Below are 18,527 nucleotides of genomic sequence, written 5' to 3'. Positions count from 1 at the left end.
TATTATAACAAGTTGGTGAAGGTAGGTGGAGGCAATGAAGCTTGACAGAAGTTGATAGACTCGACAAAATTAATGGAGACAATGAAGGCCAATTAACAGCTATGCTTAATTTATAATTACCCGTCCAAAATAAAAAGATATATAAAGATATTTGTAAAAGGTAATAATCAGTCGTCTGGGTGGTGTAGTTGGTTATCACGTTAGTCTCACACACTAAAGGTCCCCGGTTCGAACCCGGGCTCAGACACTTTTTTCAAATTTCTATTTTTTAATTTTTTTTCAGTTGATTACTGATGGGCCTGAGATTGGAGCAGGATTACATGAAAACCGCCCAAAAAGCTCATGTGATACCCATCACCCAGTCACGTGCAACAGTTGGAAAGCAAAAGTAAACGCGCGCGCACAAACGACGAATTAATAGGCGCGTGGCGGTACAGCTGGCGAACTTATACCGGTCAGTCTCTCGTTCTCTGTGTTCCTTCCAATTTACGAAAAGCAACGTCTAGGGCTCGTCTCTGCGTCAGTTTCAGAGCTCTCCAGAGACCCCCGAGCCCGTAATCTCAATCCAAGTCTCTCGACTCCGACTCTCTGAGCTACAAAGCAGAGCTTCTCTCTCGCTTCCTTTGTGTTAGGGTTTTCTTCTCAATGGACGAGTCCTACGCTGGCCTCCCTACCAGCCATTTACTCGGCTCAGTCCCTGTAAGTTCTGATTGATTTTATTTTTGTTTCATTTTATATAATTCGCGTGCACAAATTCACGAATCTTCAAATCGACCTTGTTTGCTTGGAAAAGGTCAATTAACTTTATGTAGATTCTCATTGCGTAAATGTTATTGTAAATTGTAAGCTACCTTGTCGTTCTGTTTGTTTCCTGAGAAAATGAGGGAAAGTAAAGGAGAGGAAAGAAAATTTGTAGTCCCAGATGATCAATAGCTTAGAGACATTGTCGGTTTAATTTATCTTCTCCTTGAGATTTTTACCCCTTTTTCTGAGCTGTCGTGTGTAGCTTACAATTAGTTATAGTTTAAATTAAGCTACATATTGAAAATGTAATTACATTCTGTTGAGAAATTTCTTAGTAACTCTTCTTTTTAAGAAAGATTTTAATTAATGCATCGCCCTTTCTCTTTTTGGATCATATCCTTTTGAGCTGATTTCTTTAATGATGAAAGAGTAGCTTCTTTTACAAACTTGCTTCCGATGTGCTTATACTAGGCCACTCAAAGTAGTTGTAGTCCTTTTTGTTGTTGTTGTTTCCCTTTTCTGATATCGAATAAATTACACATTCTTTGGTTTACCTTTTTATTTTTTATTTTTCTCATTTCGATAGGCTGTCGTAAGTGAAGATAAAGATAAGAATACCACAAGCTATGAAGGTATGAGACTTGCCCGCTCGTTTCTAAATTGTTTCCTAGTTTCTAATTTATCTCAATACTTTATTCTTCACATTTAAAGGTTCACCTCAATTTTTTTTTTCCCTACTTTGAAGAATTTTCTCTGAATTCATGCAGCACCTGAAGCTAACTTGCAAATCTTCCCCCCAAATAATGGAGGAGAGAAAGGGCGTGGTTATCAAACTGTTGGAAGTACAAGTGGTATGACATTCAAATTTATAATTTACATTCAAGTGTTTTATATATGGGTTTTATCTCTTAAGAATACAGAGTAGAACTTAGTCGCCCAATCATCCTCATTTTTTTCTGGAGAATTTAGTATTTTGGGTGCTTTTTAGGTACACTAAAACAACTTTGTAACAGACTAAGAGTGTTAAATTTGGTTGCCATAAAAGGATGCAACTAAAATTAATCAATAGTGGAACAAAATTGGGAGACATTTTCTACTTTCTATACTGCACGTTGTTCTTGGGGAGTTCCGAAGTATTTGACCTGTAGTTTTTCTTCATTGCAGATTGAAGTTTTAGGAGTGTCCTTGTGACTGTGTATGAGTTTTCATTTACGATATTAAAGTTCTTATGCTTTCTTGTGACTGTGCTCTGTTATCTTCCCCAAATTATGTAGATGGGGCTATATAAATGAAAGACAAAAATGTATATAACTCTAAAGAAATACATCTATTTGATACATTTTCTTGTGTTCATCAGCTTACTATTCTGTTTATCTAGCAATTTGATGACAGAGAGTGGTTTTCGATTGCAAATTTGCAGTTTACCATATCAAATAGAATTTTTTAGAGTTTGTACTCTTGAATTTGACTTCCTTGTTTTATATCTGGTGCATACGTTTGAAAGGCATTGTCATCTTTCATGAGAGTGTAATACTTTTTCACTTTATTTTGAATTGAGTGGCAGTAGGAGTGTGGTTTACTGATGTAATGGTTTTGATTTTGACCATATCTACTTCTTACATGCGTACTTAATCTATTGCTTGTTTGGGCCATCAAATCAAATTTTGAAAGGATTTCTGGTTGATTTTATCCTCTCTTTTTTTATTTTTTTTATTTTTTATTTTCCTTTCTATGTATATTTAACCTGCCTTAAAAAAAAGTAACTATTTTTCCCTCTTAACTCTGTAAAGTTGCATATTGATTTCATTTGCAATGCCTGCCACTTTTTCTACTGTTTTAATGGTCTCTCGTTCTGTCTATCCATGCAGAAACATTTGAACAACAACCGGCGAACAACTGGAGAGGAGTATTTAATATTTCATCGTACACACAATACTTCAATGTGGATACAGACGTTGTCTTAAACAGATTGCTTAGTTCTTTATATCCCCATGGTGGAGATTTTTTCAGCAAAATTGATGCAAACCCTGATTTGTGAGTTTCTGATCTTTGGTTTCTCTTATATTATATACGCACTTTCACTTTGAGTTTTAAGTTTGCATTGCCTCATCTGTAAGCATTATGTTAATCAGAAGGAGGAAATGTAGCTACATGTAAAAAAAGATGGAGTAGCTAATCATATGGCAGTATGTTTTTTATATTGATACAGCACTGAGTTAACATGAGCATATAATATTTGGCTTTTTTTGTGTGAATTTTTGTAATGTGTCAGATATGGGCTAATCTGGATCTCCACTACGTTAGTGTTTGTGCTTGCTGCACTTGGAAACTGTGCCACCTACCTCATGGAAAAGCACAGTGATAGCAGTACTTCTTGGGCCTTTAATGTCAGTTACATGAATTTGGCAGCTTTTTCAGTCTACGGTTATGCAATTTTGGTGCCATTGGCATTTTATTTCTTGCTTCACTATCTGGGCTCAAATGCCAGCCTTGTTCGATTTTGGTGTATGTGGGGATACTCTCTCTTCATATTTGTTTTAGCCTCTGTAAGTACATGCCTTCTCTGCTTCGGTATCAGTTTTGTCTTTTGTTTTCCCCCCTTTTTGACTCTCCAATTCAATGTTATTAAACCATTGGAAGGACAATGGCAGAAATAAGTAAATTCTTTTGACCAAAAGAAAGAAAAAGAGAGAAGGTAAAATCTTCTTATGCAGAGGTGCTTAATCGGAACCCAAGTTCTGTTTAAGCTCAGATTAGAAACTTCCTGGTCTTGGGGGTAAACAAGATTGAGGAACAATTCATCAAGGGCATTTCTTGCTCCCAGGTCACCTTTATGTATTTTGATTGCCAACCCAAATATTGTCTTACCCAAAAGGGAGAAATCCTATTCCTGGGTGAAAGTTATTAATTTATAACTTATAATATGTTATTCTTGTAATCATCTGATACTTATTTCCCTGGACTATTCAGTTTTTGTTGCTTATCCCGGTTGAGGCTTTTCGGTGGATCATTATAATTCTTGTTGGTGCTGCCTCCTCATGCTTTGTTGCCTTCAATCTCAAGACTTATATCGAAGGGAATGATGTTGTGGTGATCGCCGCATTTCTCTTGCAACTGGCTCTGGCAATCTTCTTTAAGGTCTACTTCTTTCCGTGAGCATTTCTAAGTGCAGTCAGTCTCTGAATTCTGAATTTCAAACAACCACATTCACTTGATTTCGGGGTATTTGATTTAGACATTGACTGGAATGGCACTTCTCTAGAGGTGGGTTTTCCTGTGTATTCAAATTACTCACTTGGTTGTATTGTAAGTTCATTGAAGAGCTCGTGATATGGCGTGGTTTAAATTTTTTGAAGAGATAAAAGTGTGGCTCTAATGAGTAGGACTTAGTTTGTATGGTTTTGTATTGGCTTAAGTAGAGAGAGCATATATTGGTATTTGTATTTCACGCTTTTCTCAATCTTAGAATTTTTCTCCATCAAACCTGAGTCTGTAAATAAATAAGGTCTTCAGAGAAATTGTTGTGGTAATTTTCACATCAAGTTGATTTCTTATCTACTCTTAAGAAGATGAATTTGTTTTAGCTATCAAGAAAACTGGTTCCTCCTTGAAAAGAACAAGGTGCAAATAGGAAAATACTTCCCTCATTCCCCCCCGTAAGTTGGAATTCCTACATTCCTATCAATGGTAGTTTGAACATGTATGATTTGAGGAAGGAGGATCTCCTTCCATGAAAGGAAGCAACTGATATCCTTAGCGCTCACAGCAGGATAAATTTGTGATAAAGTAGAATTCGTATAAGTCTAAAGGTTGGTAAGACTTCATTGTCTTCAAACTTTAAAGAAGCGCCCCAATCTGACGTGTGTAATTTTATGGCCTGCTGTACAAAGTAACAAAACTTGTGAGCTTGACCATTCTTGGTTGACGCAGACAGGAGATAGGAACAAAACCTTAGCAGCCAATCTTTTTCCGACTTGTGGGAATTTAAAACAGATATGCAGATGCAGCAATTGATTTATTATCCTTATCAGGTAGATTTGGTGAAGAAAATAGTATTTTTCCACTCGACTTTTATACGTTGATGATAATAGCATGATTGTTTTGAAGTGATCTGTCACAAACTTTCGACACAAAATATCTGTGGGATGCGGAAAATGGACGATTTTAGAAAAAGGCAACTTAATCAAGCTTTGATTAGTACACATGGTTCGTTTGATTGCGTTCCGTTACGAACCCGAACTCCATATTGTTTAGTGGAGACAAGTTTTCGTGGAAGAAAACAAACACTTTCCGTGAATTTGTTTTGGTAAAGTATAAAACGCTTCCAGTGTGTGTTCTTTTTTGGTTAGTGAAAACGTGGAAAATGTTTCTGTGGGTAAAGAAAGCACTTTCCCTTGTGTAGATGTCCGAATTTAGTCAAATAAATCTCTCCTAGTTTTTAACTTTTTGAGTCTCTATAAGATAGAAAAGATGGGTGAAAAAAAAGGAATATTCATACAGGGTTGGTTTGAACTTTGATCAATATGAGGCCAAATACAGATTTGAAATATTTATACAAATATAGGAAAGGTATTAGTTTTTGTCAGAAGGCTGTAATGAGGGGCTTATAAGTTTATAGTGAGGGGGCAATCCACCCATCATCAACAAATGCAAAAAAATCATTGGACTTAAATATTTTAAATTGATATTTTAGGATAAACAACTTAGAGTGACCAACGAGGTCTAATTTAGTGAAAAAGAGCATTGACTTGCAGATTAGAGCTTTTAGGTTTGAATTCTCACAACATCATAGTAGCGTGTGTGTGTGTGTGAAATCTCTCTCTTCTATAGCTTTAGACGATTGCTTATACTATATAAAAAAAAATATGTCAAACATTTATTATATGATTTTTGGGACATCCAAGCCCTAATTATTGGAAATTAAATGCTGCAGTGGATCCAAATCTTATTATTTATATGATTTGATGCTTGTGTTATTCTATGATAGTAGAAATTTAGGGATCTTGTTTGTAACTTTTGTTTCGTCATAACAAACAAATAATTTGAAATGCAGGTTATTCGGCTAGAATATGCTAAATTGATTAGGATGAAGTAATTTAATAGGAGTTTTTAAACGTAGAAATTCATATATTGACACGTAATGAATTAAATATGGACATACAATTTTAGAAGAAAAAGAACTTATATGCTTTGAATTAGAACAAAATTATTCCAATTAAAAATATTAACCCCTGATTGATCAAATGTGGATTGTTAATTATTACGGGGTGCTACATGATTGACCTAATCATTTTAGCGGTTGCGCTGGCCAGCAAAACCAGCAAAACCGAGAACGTCTCTGAATCGGACCAGACCAACGCATGACATGGATCTTTCACCGTGAATTTCTTTTGTCGTTCTCGACATATCCTTGTCGTGTTTTCCAATACACATGTTCGCCTCTGCGCGCGTCATACGGCCGTTCCTTAACATGCCCTCCCCAACCCTATAACCCATCACCACCAACATTAAACTGACACGTAGCGTTTTCCTCATCCAAGTTTACCATATTACCCTTACCCACCAGCCCACGACTTCGTCTCATTGGCGGCAAGTGAACTGAAAGTGACTGAGGTTGACTATTTGACTTTGCCTCGGACTCTGCTGCACTGTGGTGGTACCAGTATAAATATCTTCAACCAAGAAGCGACGTCTGCATCTCCAAACACTCTTATCACATAGAAAAAGGAAAATAGACACCGCGCGCTTCCGAGTCGCCTCGTTCTCAGAAGTGAGTTTGACTCGCCCGGACCTGTCTGTTGTCATTTCAGCCATGGACGAAGTGGATCGTTCTCGAGCTTTTCTCAAAGACGTTAAGCGCATCGTTCTCAAGGTTTATATATATAATCATTCTCTAACTCCTTCATTTCTCAAATTATTTTTGTCCATTTTCGAAAAAATTGTTAATTTCCATTTATAATTAAGTTATACAGCTCAAAATGAGCTCATATTTAGCAAAGCTGAAGTCTTTTTGCTAGCGTCTTTTGTGATTTTAGACATTAAATTTTTGTTGATGTTGTGCTTTGATCGCTGAAGGTTGGGACTGCGGTTGTGACTCGAAACGATGGAAGAATTGCGCTGGGAAGATTAGGCGCGCTGTGTGAGCAGGTATGGCGGTATAGTTTTATATGTACGCAGCAAAAATAGACTTGTTTGAGTTTTTCATTTTATTGATTTTTCATATAATTGAGCATGTGTTGGGTCTGAAAATGTTAATTGGCATGAAATGCAGCTCAAGGAGTTGAACTCTCTAGGATATGAGGTTATATTGGTGTCATCAGGAGCGGTGGGCCTCGGTCGTCAGAGGCTTAGATACAGGAAATTAGTGAACAGCAGGTTAGTATTGTGTCCCCGATTATGGACATTGCTGCCATTTTTGGAGAAATTTTTTTGACAGAGTTGAATTTATGAAATTTAAGAAAAATTTCCGAAGATGCTATTATGTCAAAAGAAAAACTTGGGTTATAGATTGATGATTATTGGTTTTTTGCAGTTTTGCTGATCTGCAAAAACCGCAAGTGGAACTTGATGGGAAGGCATGTGCAGCTGTTGGACAAAACTGTCTGATGGCTCTCTATGATACGTTGTTTAGTCAGGTGAATGCAGTGGTCTTCTGTTAAATCTGTTCTCAAGCCCTGATTTGGACTTGATTGTTTAATTATTTGACTTCTTATGAGCACAGCTGGATCAAAAGATATATGTAATTTCAAGTTATTGCCCTATTCAGTTTTCTTAAACTTGTTTGTTCTCTCTTGCAGTTGGATGTCTCATCAGCTCAGCTTCTTGTAACAGATAGTGATTTTAGGGATAGAGATTTTAGAAAGCAACTTAGTGACACCGTGAAATCATTGTTATCTCTTAAGGTTATTCCTATATTTAATGAAAATGATGCAGTCAGCACCAGGCGAGCTCCATATGAGGTATAAACTATAATACTCTTCTCTGGCTTCCGTGTTTGTCACTTCATTGTGGGAATGATAAACACAAGCGTCCTATTATTTATCTCTAGTTGAAATGGGGAAACAGGAGGTGTGGCATTATTAGCTATTTATTTTTGGATCAATAAGGCCGTATCAGAATTTAAAATATTGACAAGACTATGAAAGTCGTAGACTTCTCTTTTATGCATATGGACAAAAGAGAATGGGAGAATAAAAAATCTATTACGAAGGAGGAAAAAAAATATATATATTGGGACTACTTAGGAACGCAATATGTTTCCTACACTTTCTTGTGCTTATTTTCCTTTTCTAAACAGTAAGGAACTTAAAATGTTTTTATACATTATGCAGTCCCCTAATTCCACAATACATGTGACCGCCTGTGCAGGATTCTTCTGGAATATTTTGGGATAATGACAGTTTGGCAGCTCTACTGGCTTTGGAGCTAAAAGCTGATCTTCTTGTTCTTTTGAGTGATGTGGACGGTTTATACAGTGGGCCTCCAAGTGACCCACGTTCGAAGATTATCCATACATACATAAAGGAGAAGCATCAAAGTGAAATTACTTTTGGAGACAAATCTAGAGTGGGAAGAGGGGGCATGACTGCTAAAGTAAAAGCTGCTGTCAATGCAGCTTACGCTGGCATCCCTGTTGTTATCACCAGGTGTGTTTCAATACTTGGTTGTGTCATTGGGAGTGATAAACTATCCTATTATGTTTAGAAAAATCCATACTAAGTTTAAAAGAAAATTCAGTATCCAATTTGTATACAATAATGGGGCGAGATGGTTTATAAAAAAAAATATAATGGTAGTATTAGCTTCTGGTTGGTGAAAATTAATTGCGGGGGTAAGGAAAGTGTGGTCTGTTTTCTTCTTAGAAGTTAGTGTCCCAAATATTCCAAATTTATAAATAACATTGTATTAGATTTGCAGTTTCTTGATTTATAGTCTTCGTTGCATTCTGAGTCCAACATGCTGCCCCTCATTGTGTACTAATCTCTTTGCTTGCTCCATTTTCAAGTGGGTATGCTCCGGGAAACCTCAGTAAAGTACTTGAAGGACAACGTGTTGGTACCCTCTTCCATCAAGATGCACATTTATGGTCTCCAGTTAAAGAAGTTGATGCAAGAGGGATGGCAGTTGCGGCCAGGGAAAGTTCAAGAAGGCTTCAGGTACGTTTGTTTGCATCATGTACAAAGTTTAATTTTGGCTGCGACTAAAACTACTTCTGCAGTTGTAGGCACTCTCTGTCCCGATAACTTTTTAGCAGCATAAGTAACTTGGTAACACTTTCTGCAGGCCATGACTTCTGAAGAAAGGAAAAGAGTTCTTCTGGATGTAGCTGATGCCCTTGAAGCAAATGTAAGGTTGATCAATGTTGAAAATGAAGCTGATGTTTCTGCTGCACAAGAAGCGGGATATGAAAAATCCTTGATATCTCGGCTGGCTCTAAAGCCTGGGAAGGCAAGGGATCCAAATTTGGCTATGTTAGATAAATGTTTAGTTACATTCATTTTCTATTATTATTACTGCTTACTATCCTTTGGTTTCTGTTTGATTATGTTTTGTACAATGTTCTCACTGGACCCTGTGCCTTTGTTTCTCAAAATTCAAACTTTTTTTCTGAATTCTGCTTGTTATACTTGGCAGATTAAAAGTCTGGCAAACTCTATCCGTGTGCTTGCAAACATGGAAGATCCAATTGGTCATGTTTTGAAAAGAACTCAGGTAAGGGGAGGGGTTATAAGGATTACTACTTCTGGCTTTTGATATTTCAACACAACAATGCTCAAGGCTGAAGAGTGTGGACAAATATTTTTTTAAATAAAGAGAAAATGAATTCAAAGTATTAGCTCCACTTTGATAACTGAGATAAGTTATCTATTGTCAAATGGAGCACCATAATTATATTTTTTTTTTAGCTGATAATTAATCCATGATGATTCTGCTGACCGCACTTGCTTCCAGCTTGCAGAAGGTCTCGTCTTAGAGAAAACATCAAGCCCATTGGGTGTTCTCCTGATTGTATTTGAGTCTCGTCCTGAAGCGCTAGTACAGGTAAACAGTGAGACTGGAATATCAAACTGCATGTGAGATCCAACTCTGTACATCTGTCTGCAACCTAACATCTGGGAAATCAGATCTCACTTAAGAACCTTATTTAAGGACTCTGGGAGAGATTCTTTTTAGCTCATATTGAGTCTCTGAGAATAGTTTTATACTGTGAGGATGATTTTCATCTTTTCCTCGTTATGAACCTATGTTTTTCTTTATGATTTGAATAGATAGCTTCATTAGCGATCCGAAGTGGGAATGGGCTTCTCTTAAAGGGTGGAAAAGAGGCTAAGAGATCAAATGCAATTTTACACAAGGTTTGTTTTCTTTAAATCAGAATATGCAGAAAAATAATATTTTAATTTTCTTTTTAATTTTCCAATGAAATGCATCAAATTTTATTTAAACTATTTTTAACGAAAAATATGTAGATTATAACTGGAGCCATCCCAGACAGTGTTGGTGGAAAACTAATTGGACTTGTCACTTCAAGAGAGGAGATTCCAGATCTTCTTAAGGTGAGTAGAGCAGAGAACGATAACTGATTCCTTGGTCTACTTTCAGATTATAATTGATACTAAACTCAAAAATATTTTCCAGCACGATGACGTGATTGATCTTGTGATCCCAAGGGGCAGCAATAAACTGGTTTCTCAAGTCAAGAATTTAACCAAGATTCCAGTTCTTGGGCATGCTGGTTAGATAAATAAAATTTGTTCTTGTATATAATTTGCAGTCTCTGCGCCATTTTTCCTATAGTATTGTTGTTTTTGAGAAGAAGATGAATGTTACCATTGTGGTAAAAATTAAAAAAAAAATGCATTGTTTGCTATGCAGATGGCATATGCCATGTGTATATTGATAAGTCTGCTAATATGGATATGGCAAAGCGAATTGCTGTGGATGCAAAAGTAGATTATCCAGCAGCCTGTAACGCGATGGTAATTTATCTGTTATGTACAATTTCTGGATAATAATATATTTTGATGCATCCTAAAAGTTTTCCAGTTTAAATTTTGAAATTACATTCTAATTGTGTGTTCATTATTCTCAGGAAACACTTCTTGTCCATAAGGATTTAAAGGATACAACTGAGTTCAATGATCTTGTGGTTGACCTTCGCGCTGAAGGTACAATTTTCATGCAGACAACCGTTTCCTTGTAAACTATGAGCTCTCATTTAGTTACTCTTGGATGACAACAAAAAAAAAAAATTTCAATCCTAGTTTGTCATTTAGGTCTAGTAATCCAAAATCATGCAGTAGTTCCAATTTTTTTCGGTTACATGAGGTAGTTCCAATTCAGTTCCTTTTGAACAGTTGGATTTTGTTCTACCGAGTTCTAACATTCATTGACTAAATAACCATTTTATGGAAAGCACTTGGTGATTGAGGATGAGAGTAACTAAATTTTCCAATCACCACAGGCATGCAACAGAACAATATTATGTTTGTTTCTTTTCCATTATTTAAAACTTGGAAAACTTTTAAGGAGACCCCAAGAAAAACTCTTACAGTGAAACATGCCATCAGAAGGATCTAAAGAAATTCAACCCATGATATATCATTTTCAGGTGTTACTTTATATGGTGGACCAAGGGCAAGCTCCTTGCTCAATATTCCACAAGCGCATTCATTCCATCATGAGTACAGTTCAATGGCTTGCACTGTTGAGTTTGTGGATGATGTGCATGCAGCCATTGATCATATACATGAACATGGAAGGTACGTTAGAGTTTCATATCACATGAAATGCATTTCAATGACTTGTATGAAGCTGTGTCATTTATTTTTTCCTTTCCTCTGTTTTGCAGTGCACATACTGATTGCGTTATCGCAGAAGACCTAGAAGTTGTAGATGCCTTTTTAGGTCAAGTTGACAGGTAAGAATGCTTCATTCCCGTCTTGTTTCCAGAAGATCTGAGCAAGCAATCTTATTTAGTGCTATCTACTAGTTTAATTCTCCACATCAATCAGAATATTTCCATAAGAGGAGACAATTACATAGAGTTAGGCCGACCAAAATGGGGACTTTAAAGCCTTTTCGGCATGAAGTGGTTGCTCATAAGAATTAAACCAAGCTCTTGCCGTTTAGCAAATGTCCCAGAAGTTTTCCTTGTTTAACAGTAAATGTCTGATTGTTCTATGCGTACGCAGTGCTGCCGTTTTTCACAATGCAAGCCCAAGATTTTGTGATGGCGCTCGATTTGGACTTGGCGCAGAGGTATACTACCATCTAGGAATGATTTTATTAAGATTAGTGATATGCTGATATGTAAAGCCTTTAGTCTTGTATTTAATTCTCTTCTTTTACCCAACAGGTTGGGATAAGCACGAGTCGAATTCATGCTCGGGGCCCTGTAGGAGTAGAAGGATTGTTAACAACAAGATGGTATGAAACCTCAATTTTTGTTAGTCTTGTTGAAATTGAGAAAACCTCAATTCCTCTTCATTTTATATTGAGCTTTCCTATTGTTATATCGCAACTTTATTGGACGTGCAGGATTCTCAGAGGAAATGGACAAGTTGTGGACGGTGATAAGGGGGTTATTTACACCCACAAGGACCTCCCAATTGAGCCCTAAATTTGCCAACAATCATGACCAGCCATCTCTACCCATTCCCAGGTGCCAGGTGGTCACTGGGAAGAGAGAGAGAGAGAGAGAGAGAGAGAGGAGAGAGAATAAAATATGTTGTATTGGCTATTGGCCTGATGCTTTATGTTATCTTAGGCATGATTTGTAGATTATTACTCGCTTAAGTTTTTAGCACATTGATAACCAATTGAAGTGAAACCATTTCTTTACTCAACTCAATTCTGATCTCCTCGCTTACGCGATTCCTCAAGTTTTAAGAATAGCAAACATAAATAAGTAAGAATTGCACGAGTGTATGATGACCTTTTTGGAGTGTCAAAATGTAGTTTTTGAAAATATGAAGGCATATATGTGGAAAATTTTCCAATATGTACCTACACACAATATCTGTAACACAACCAACTCATTATCAGCCGAAAGTGGAATGACGAAACTTTGAGCTCAGCTAAAAGTTATTGACACGATTCTAGTGACTAACGGCCTCATGTAAGGTAGGTAAGTTTTCCACTATGAATTAGCTTTTCAACTCAAGTCTTCTTTTCTTGCCAATATGAACGATGTAGAAAGTTAGCAATAGAAAACTCAGAAGTTTGGAAAATGCTACCACAAAGAAATGGTATAATAATAAAGGACACAATAAATAGCCTAAATGGTTATTTTCATATTAAAAGCAACTGTTGTTGCATAATAGCCTTCCAACAAACTCACATCCCTCGAGGTTTCAATGAACTACATTATCCTCTACTTTTAATCATATAATTTGAACTTAAAGCAATAGGAGTTCACAAAATGCAAGCTAAACCATGTTCCCGAATCTCTTCTACCAAATAATATCTCAGGTAAAAGTTTAAGCTGCAACGAACTGCTTAAGTTTCTGCAACCAATTCGCATATTCTCTAGTGTCTTTGTTGATCATGTACTCATGCAAGAAATTGGTTGTGCTGGGCTTGATTCCTCTAATCTCCAAATACTTGTGGAATGCCTTCTGAAGGTTCTCATCCAAATCACTGCAATGGGGCAGACATTAGTGTGTCGATTTGAGAAGACTATATAAACAATAATCTTGAATTAATGCTAAACAACTACAAGTAATCGAGGCTTACTGGAAGTCAGGCCCCTCATAGGCAATCTGATCCTCCGAATTCTCTGGATTTTTCACTGCCAAGCTGTCAATTTCAATCTCATCAGCAAAAGCAGTGCAGCTGAACTCAAGAGAAGGTCCATCACTCTTGGAGACAGTTACGAGCAACGGGAGGCTGGACTTATTAGCACTTCCATCCTCATCATCACCATCCTGGTCACCGTCATTTTCTTCATCACCAGTAACTAGATCAGGCATGTGAACTTCAACTACTATGTTTTCACCCTGATATGTTCTTTTCAGTGTCACTATTTGGGCTCCGGGAGTATCTTCAATTTGAAAAGGGAAGCCACTTGGAATCTCTTCAGCCTACAAAACGAGAACTCAGATAGTGATAATTATGGCGATATTTTAACATTAATGAATCACATAATTCAAATAGTTGGAAGCATCATGAAACGGGAAATTTACAAGTACCAATTCATACACACAATCATGCAAAATCATACACACCCACACACAGAAACATATATTACACTAACAACCTAAATTCATATAGTTCTTTTACAAGTAGTAACCTTTCCCAAAAATCTAGCTAAAGAGGCAACTCAAAACCAAGTTAATGAACAGAGAGCCACAAACCCATGATCAGCATCAGTAATCTGGGATCTATTGCAAAAGAATTTGTAAAATTGACTAAATATGAAAATTTTAATTCTAACTCAAAGGCTTATACAATCTCTGCATGTTGGAATTTATTAACCATTTCCAAACACAATTATTCAAGTTAAATGGGGAGGGTTTTTCATTTTCTACGGAACCAAATACAAGGTAACTTTAAGATCATGTTCCAGCCCATTTCCCTAAATTTTCTCAGAAATCAAACAGTCCAAAAAAGTAAGAGACAACAAGAAAATGTCACCTTGTCAAGATCATCGGTCTCCTCAGCGCACTTTATCTCTGCATCGATAACCTTGAGAAGAGACTGGTCCGAACTGTGGCTGGAATAATAGCGAGGGGTCGGAACAAAAGGGGTCAGAGTGGACTTGTAGGAGTGATTGACGTGGTTTATGGCGTTGACGAGAGCACCATGGTAAGATCGATTGCCCCGAGCCAGTCGGCTGGCCAATGGAGCCAAAGAGGAGGCCGATCTGCGAAGAATTGAAGTGAAAGCCATTTTCTTTGGAGTTGCTGCAGAAAACAGAGTGAAGGGTTTAGGGTTTTAGAGACGAGCAAGCGCGGGTTTGGGCTTCTAAGTTGTATTGAGGGTTTTAGGGTTGAAAGGGCGTTGAAGTCAGTAACTTTATACTGAAAGTTGGTTCTCTACGCCACATATACGTGGGATTTTTGTTTTTGTTTTTAGCTCAAGTTGTTATAAAGAAAAAACCTTGTAGAACTTTGCTGACCTATTGGGCTGGTCTCAAATATTGTTCCTTTTGTTTTTCCTGTTGAGGCCCAAATGAAAAAGAAAAACAACAAAACTATTTTATATTAATTCCATGAGATATATAAAGAACCAGTCTCAGTCTTCATCAGAGAAGAGAGCATTCTCATGTCAAAGATCTTTGTCTTCTTAAACTCTATCTGAACTGTAACTGTTAGGATCCCACATTTTAAGCCCCTTCCTCTGAAAAAGTTGACTTCTTTAGCTTTTATGTTATCTGTTGCATTAATGGTGGAATATTATGAAAGCTAGGGCTCATCTGTAGGACCCAGAAACTCAGAAAGGGTCCTTTGAGCTAGAGAGAGTTATAGAGAGGGAAGGGATGAAGGAGGTCTTTGGGAGTCCAGGGAAGGTGAGTGGGCTGGCACTGAGAATTGGGCAGTGCTCTTTTGCTGCTGCTTCTATTGGAGTGATGGTCTCTGCCCATGGCTTCTTCAACTCCACTGCATTTTGGTATATTATTTGCCCTTCTTATCAGCTCTTTTTTATTGTGCATTTTCACAAAAAATTTCCATGGATTTTTTTTTTTCTGGGTTTCATCTCTCGTCCTTTTTTAGAGGTCTTGGGGGGAAGGGTTATTTATTCTGTGCTTACTTAACCTCATGGGGATCTTTCCCGTGGGTATGTTAAAATGCTTAAGGTTTTCCTCAGGGATTTCAGATGAATGAATTTGTAGCAAATTTCACTTAAATACAATTGTCCAATACTAGAAAGAATGGATTTATGAAAGAAAAAAAAAAATTGCGGGCGGATTCCCTTATTCTGTTTCACCAACTACATAGAAAATAAGGCGGGGGAACAAGAGAATGAAAATAGAACAAAGTTATATAATTTTTCCATATCAGGTTAGGTAGATGAGTGGGTTGTTTGGTGAGTCTAGGAATATTGGCCATAACTGGACACCTTTAAGATTAAACAGCATCTGTAATACACCCCTCTAGCAGTTAGCAGGATTGTTTATGTTTATAAGTCTCTCGGTATCTTTTGAAATGTGTGTTTAATGGTTGCAACTTCCAACTTGCAACCAAGGTTCGGTTTTAAATTGGTAAAGGCAGATTTCATGTTATAGCCCTGAGCGTTGATTTTTCCCTTAACATTCACTTACTAATATATGCTTGAAATGGTAGTTCTGGAGTTCTTCTGTGGTTGATCTTGACCTTCATTTAATTCGTCAGTACCCATCTGTTGATCTCTGAGCTTAATCTGTACATTTTAAAGAAAAGATAAGGTTCCTGGCAATCTCCTATTAAACTTATGCCTTTCACTGTCCACACGGGAATCTAAATTTAGTACACCAATCGGCCTTCTTTAGTTCCCAGAACCCAATAGAATTATGTTGCAGTATCCCTACAAAGTCATCCAAATAATCTCTTCCTGGTGGAGGATAGGCTCTTTATTGTCATCCCCAACAAGTCATTACTATTGTTTTCTGGGTAGGGAATGATTTTCTTGTTATTTCCCTTGGAAAATTGGTTTCAGGTCTCCCACTTCCAGAGGGGTTTAACAAGTTTCTTGATAAATTGTGACCACGGGAACTCTGTTGTAGTTTTCATGTCATAATGTATGTTTACTTGATTATCCCACTTGATTTTCAGTTCATAAAGCCTTTCCTTGTTCAGTTTCTATATGTGTTTTGATAAGTAATATTTTCCCAACTTCATTTCTTGATGTATTTGTCTGCATAGAACTTGGAGAGTATTAACTGGGAACCTAACTACTATGGTGCAGAAAGTCACATGCCTTTGCATATGTATTCCACTACTATGTGCATTGGTGCAGGCTTGTTTTAGGACTTATAATCTGCTAATTAATTTGCCGCTGCTCCTATAATGCATAAGATTGTTCTTTTTGCCCTAGTTTTTCAGTAAATGGTCCAACAAGTCTACCTGCTTCTGGGTTGGATAGTTGTATAATTCTTACCTGCATTTGTTGGATCCAGCTATTTAATTGCATCAATGGGGCTTCAAGTTCTTTGGAGTTTGGGACTTGCTTGCCTTGATTTGCATGCTTTGAGGTCAAAGAGAAGCTTGCAGAATCCTGTTTTAGTAAGCCTATTTGTTGTTGGGGATTGGGTAAGTTTCTGGACTTATTCAGCCATTTTTTGTTGCATTTTTGTTTTTGGAAATAATGAAGCTTCTCCGAGGATCCTTTGCTACTCTTAACACTGCTACAGTACGTAATGTTTGCTAAAATTATCTGGAAGAAGCATCAATGTCACTGTGAGGATGTTTTGATATGAAAATTGACACAGCATAATTTTGATTCTTAATACTCGGGGTCTGATGCATGAATGCCAAATTTTCCATTCGGCCAATATGGAGCCCTTTTTAAGGTTCTATTGTGCTTTAATTCTGCCTTGTTTTATCTAGAAGTTGCAAACAGACTAAACAAAAGCAAAACACCTGGTCCCTTATGTATGCATGCACCAATCGAACAGTTTAATGATAGTTCTCCAATTGTTGTAGATAAAATTATGTTCTAGAGGCAGAAGTGGAGTTTAATTCTTGTAACTATCGCGCTACTAGACAGATTGTTTACTTCGAATTTTGATTCTTCAGAGGGCTGGGGGTAAAAACACCAAGCAACTTCTTAATGTGTATTCTTCTGCAGGTGACAGCTATTCTGTCGTTGGCCGCTGCATGCTCATCAGCTGGAGTGACAGTTCTGTATTCGAGAGATTTGAATTACTGCGGGCCACCGGCACAACTTCCATGCAGCAGGTTCCAAATTGCTGTTGCTTTCGCTTTTATCTCATGGTTCCTCCTTGCTGTTTCGTCCATTGTCATGTTTTGGTTGCTAGGTGCAGTATGAGTGACAACTTACACCATCACAGCAAACTACATTATTCTTCAATTTTCCCCTGTAAATATTATGTTACACTTAAAAACAAATCAGTTTTGTTGAGAACACCTCACAACTATTTTTTCTGTTGTCTTCTGGGTCCATATATCTCTAATCAAAGTGGGTTGGTATGAAGATTGTAATCATTTACCCTCCATTATTGGCTCTCTTCTTCACTTTATTTTATTTTACTCGCTTGAAATTGTCAGAGTAAAGGTGTCATTTCACATGGTAGACCACACATACTTTTCCTTTTTCTTTGTTTTAAAATTCCCAATTTGTCCTTGTTCTTTTCACCAAGGAATTCCATGTTCTTTAATGATACATAATCAATTCAAAAGGCTTGATTGATTAGGATGGCTGGACTGCTCACGCCACATATAAAATGTAAGATAATAATGAGAACACCTAACCTAACATCGTTTGTTTGGTTCCCAAATGGCCAAATTTTCTGCTCATGTCACTCAGTAATGGCATTGTCTTCTGGTCCATTCCATGATTTAAGAAATACGACCTACGATATTCTCTCACTAGAGAAGGATGTAATAGCTTATTAATTCATTCATTTTAGTTTTCCTTAAAGAAGGTTTTGAATCCGCAGTTAAAGTTGAACAAACCTAATTTTTCATGCACCAAAAGTTCTTGTGTTCGATCGACTCCAACTATGAAAGATTTCAGTTTTGCAAGTTTTGGGGCCGCCAATAAAAATAATTTACACATAATCTATGCTGCCGACACTGGATCATGGAATCATCTCTCAGATAACAGTTCAGATACCAACA

General features: G+C 37.0%; 4 protein-coding genes and 1 non-coding gene across 5 annotated transcripts; 4 read left to right on the top strand and 1 right to left on the bottom strand.

The window, feature by feature from the left end:
• TRNAV-CAC lies at nucleotides 174-247 on the top strand. The gene has a single exon. It is a non-coding gene; the product is annotated as a tRNA-Val (tRNA).
• On the top strand, nucleotides 448-4,296 carry LOC18787155 (protein YIPF1 homolog). The gene is made up of 6 exons (XM_007218747.2): nucleotides 448-699; nucleotides 1,331-1,376; nucleotides 1,512-1,595; nucleotides 2,613-2,778; nucleotides 3,017-3,290; nucleotides 3,715-4,296. Exons 1-6 carry the CDS (start codon nucleotides 646-648, stop codon nucleotides 3,898-3,900), a joined length of 810 nt encoding a protein of 269 aa, XP_007218809.1. The 5' UTR covers nucleotides 448-645; the 3' UTR covers nucleotides 3,901-4,296.
• On the top strand, nucleotides 6,440-12,598 carry LOC18785402 (delta-1-pyrroline-5-carboxylate synthase). The gene is made up of 20 exons (XM_007220553.2): nucleotides 6,440-6,616; nucleotides 6,820-6,891; nucleotides 7,016-7,119; nucleotides 7,277-7,379; nucleotides 7,542-7,703; nucleotides 8,113-8,390; nucleotides 8,750-8,900; nucleotides 9,028-9,192; nucleotides 9,379-9,456; nucleotides 9,697-9,786; nucleotides 10,014-10,100; nucleotides 10,215-10,301; nucleotides 10,384-10,480; nucleotides 10,621-10,724; nucleotides 10,838-10,913; nucleotides 11,357-11,507; nucleotides 11,597-11,665; nucleotides 11,940-12,006; nucleotides 12,104-12,174; nucleotides 12,286-12,598. The coding sequence occupies exons 1-20, from the start codon at nucleotides 6,557-6,559 to the stop codon at nucleotides 12,365-12,367; spliced, it is 2,154 nt and encodes a 717-aa protein (XP_007220615.1). The 5' UTR covers nucleotides 6,440-6,556; the 3' UTR covers nucleotides 12,368-12,598.
• Nucleotides 13,012-14,794, bottom strand: LOC18785121 (uncharacterized protein At2g39795, mitochondrial). Its single transcript, XM_007218782.2, has 3 exons — nucleotides 14,383-14,794; nucleotides 13,483-13,829; nucleotides 13,012-13,386 (listed from the first exon to the last, which is right to left on the bottom strand). Exons 1-3 carry the CDS (start codon nucleotides 14,635-14,637, stop codon nucleotides 13,227-13,229), a joined length of 762 nt encoding a protein of 253 aa, XP_007218844.1. The 5' UTR covers nucleotides 14,638-14,794; the 3' UTR covers nucleotides 13,012-13,226.
• On the top strand, nucleotides 14,980-17,908 carry LOC18784788 (CASP-like protein 5B2). The gene is made up of 3 exons (XM_007218482.2): nucleotides 14,980-15,357; nucleotides 16,844-16,976; nucleotides 17,515-17,908. Exons 1-3 carry the CDS (start codon nucleotides 15,227-15,229, stop codon nucleotides 17,713-17,715), a joined length of 465 nt encoding a protein of 154 aa, XP_007218544.1. The 5' UTR covers nucleotides 14,980-15,226; the 3' UTR covers nucleotides 17,716-17,908.

Source organism: Prunus persica, chromosome G2, assembly GCF_000346465.2.
Source record: "Prunus persica cultivar Lovell chromosome G2, Prunus_persica_NCBIv2, whole genome shotgun sequence".
NCBI classification, from domain to species: domain Eukaryota; kingdom Viridiplantae; phylum Streptophyta; class Magnoliopsida; order Rosales; family Rosaceae; genus Prunus; species Prunus persica.
This window is presented reverse-complemented; position numbering and strand designations above follow the sequence as displayed.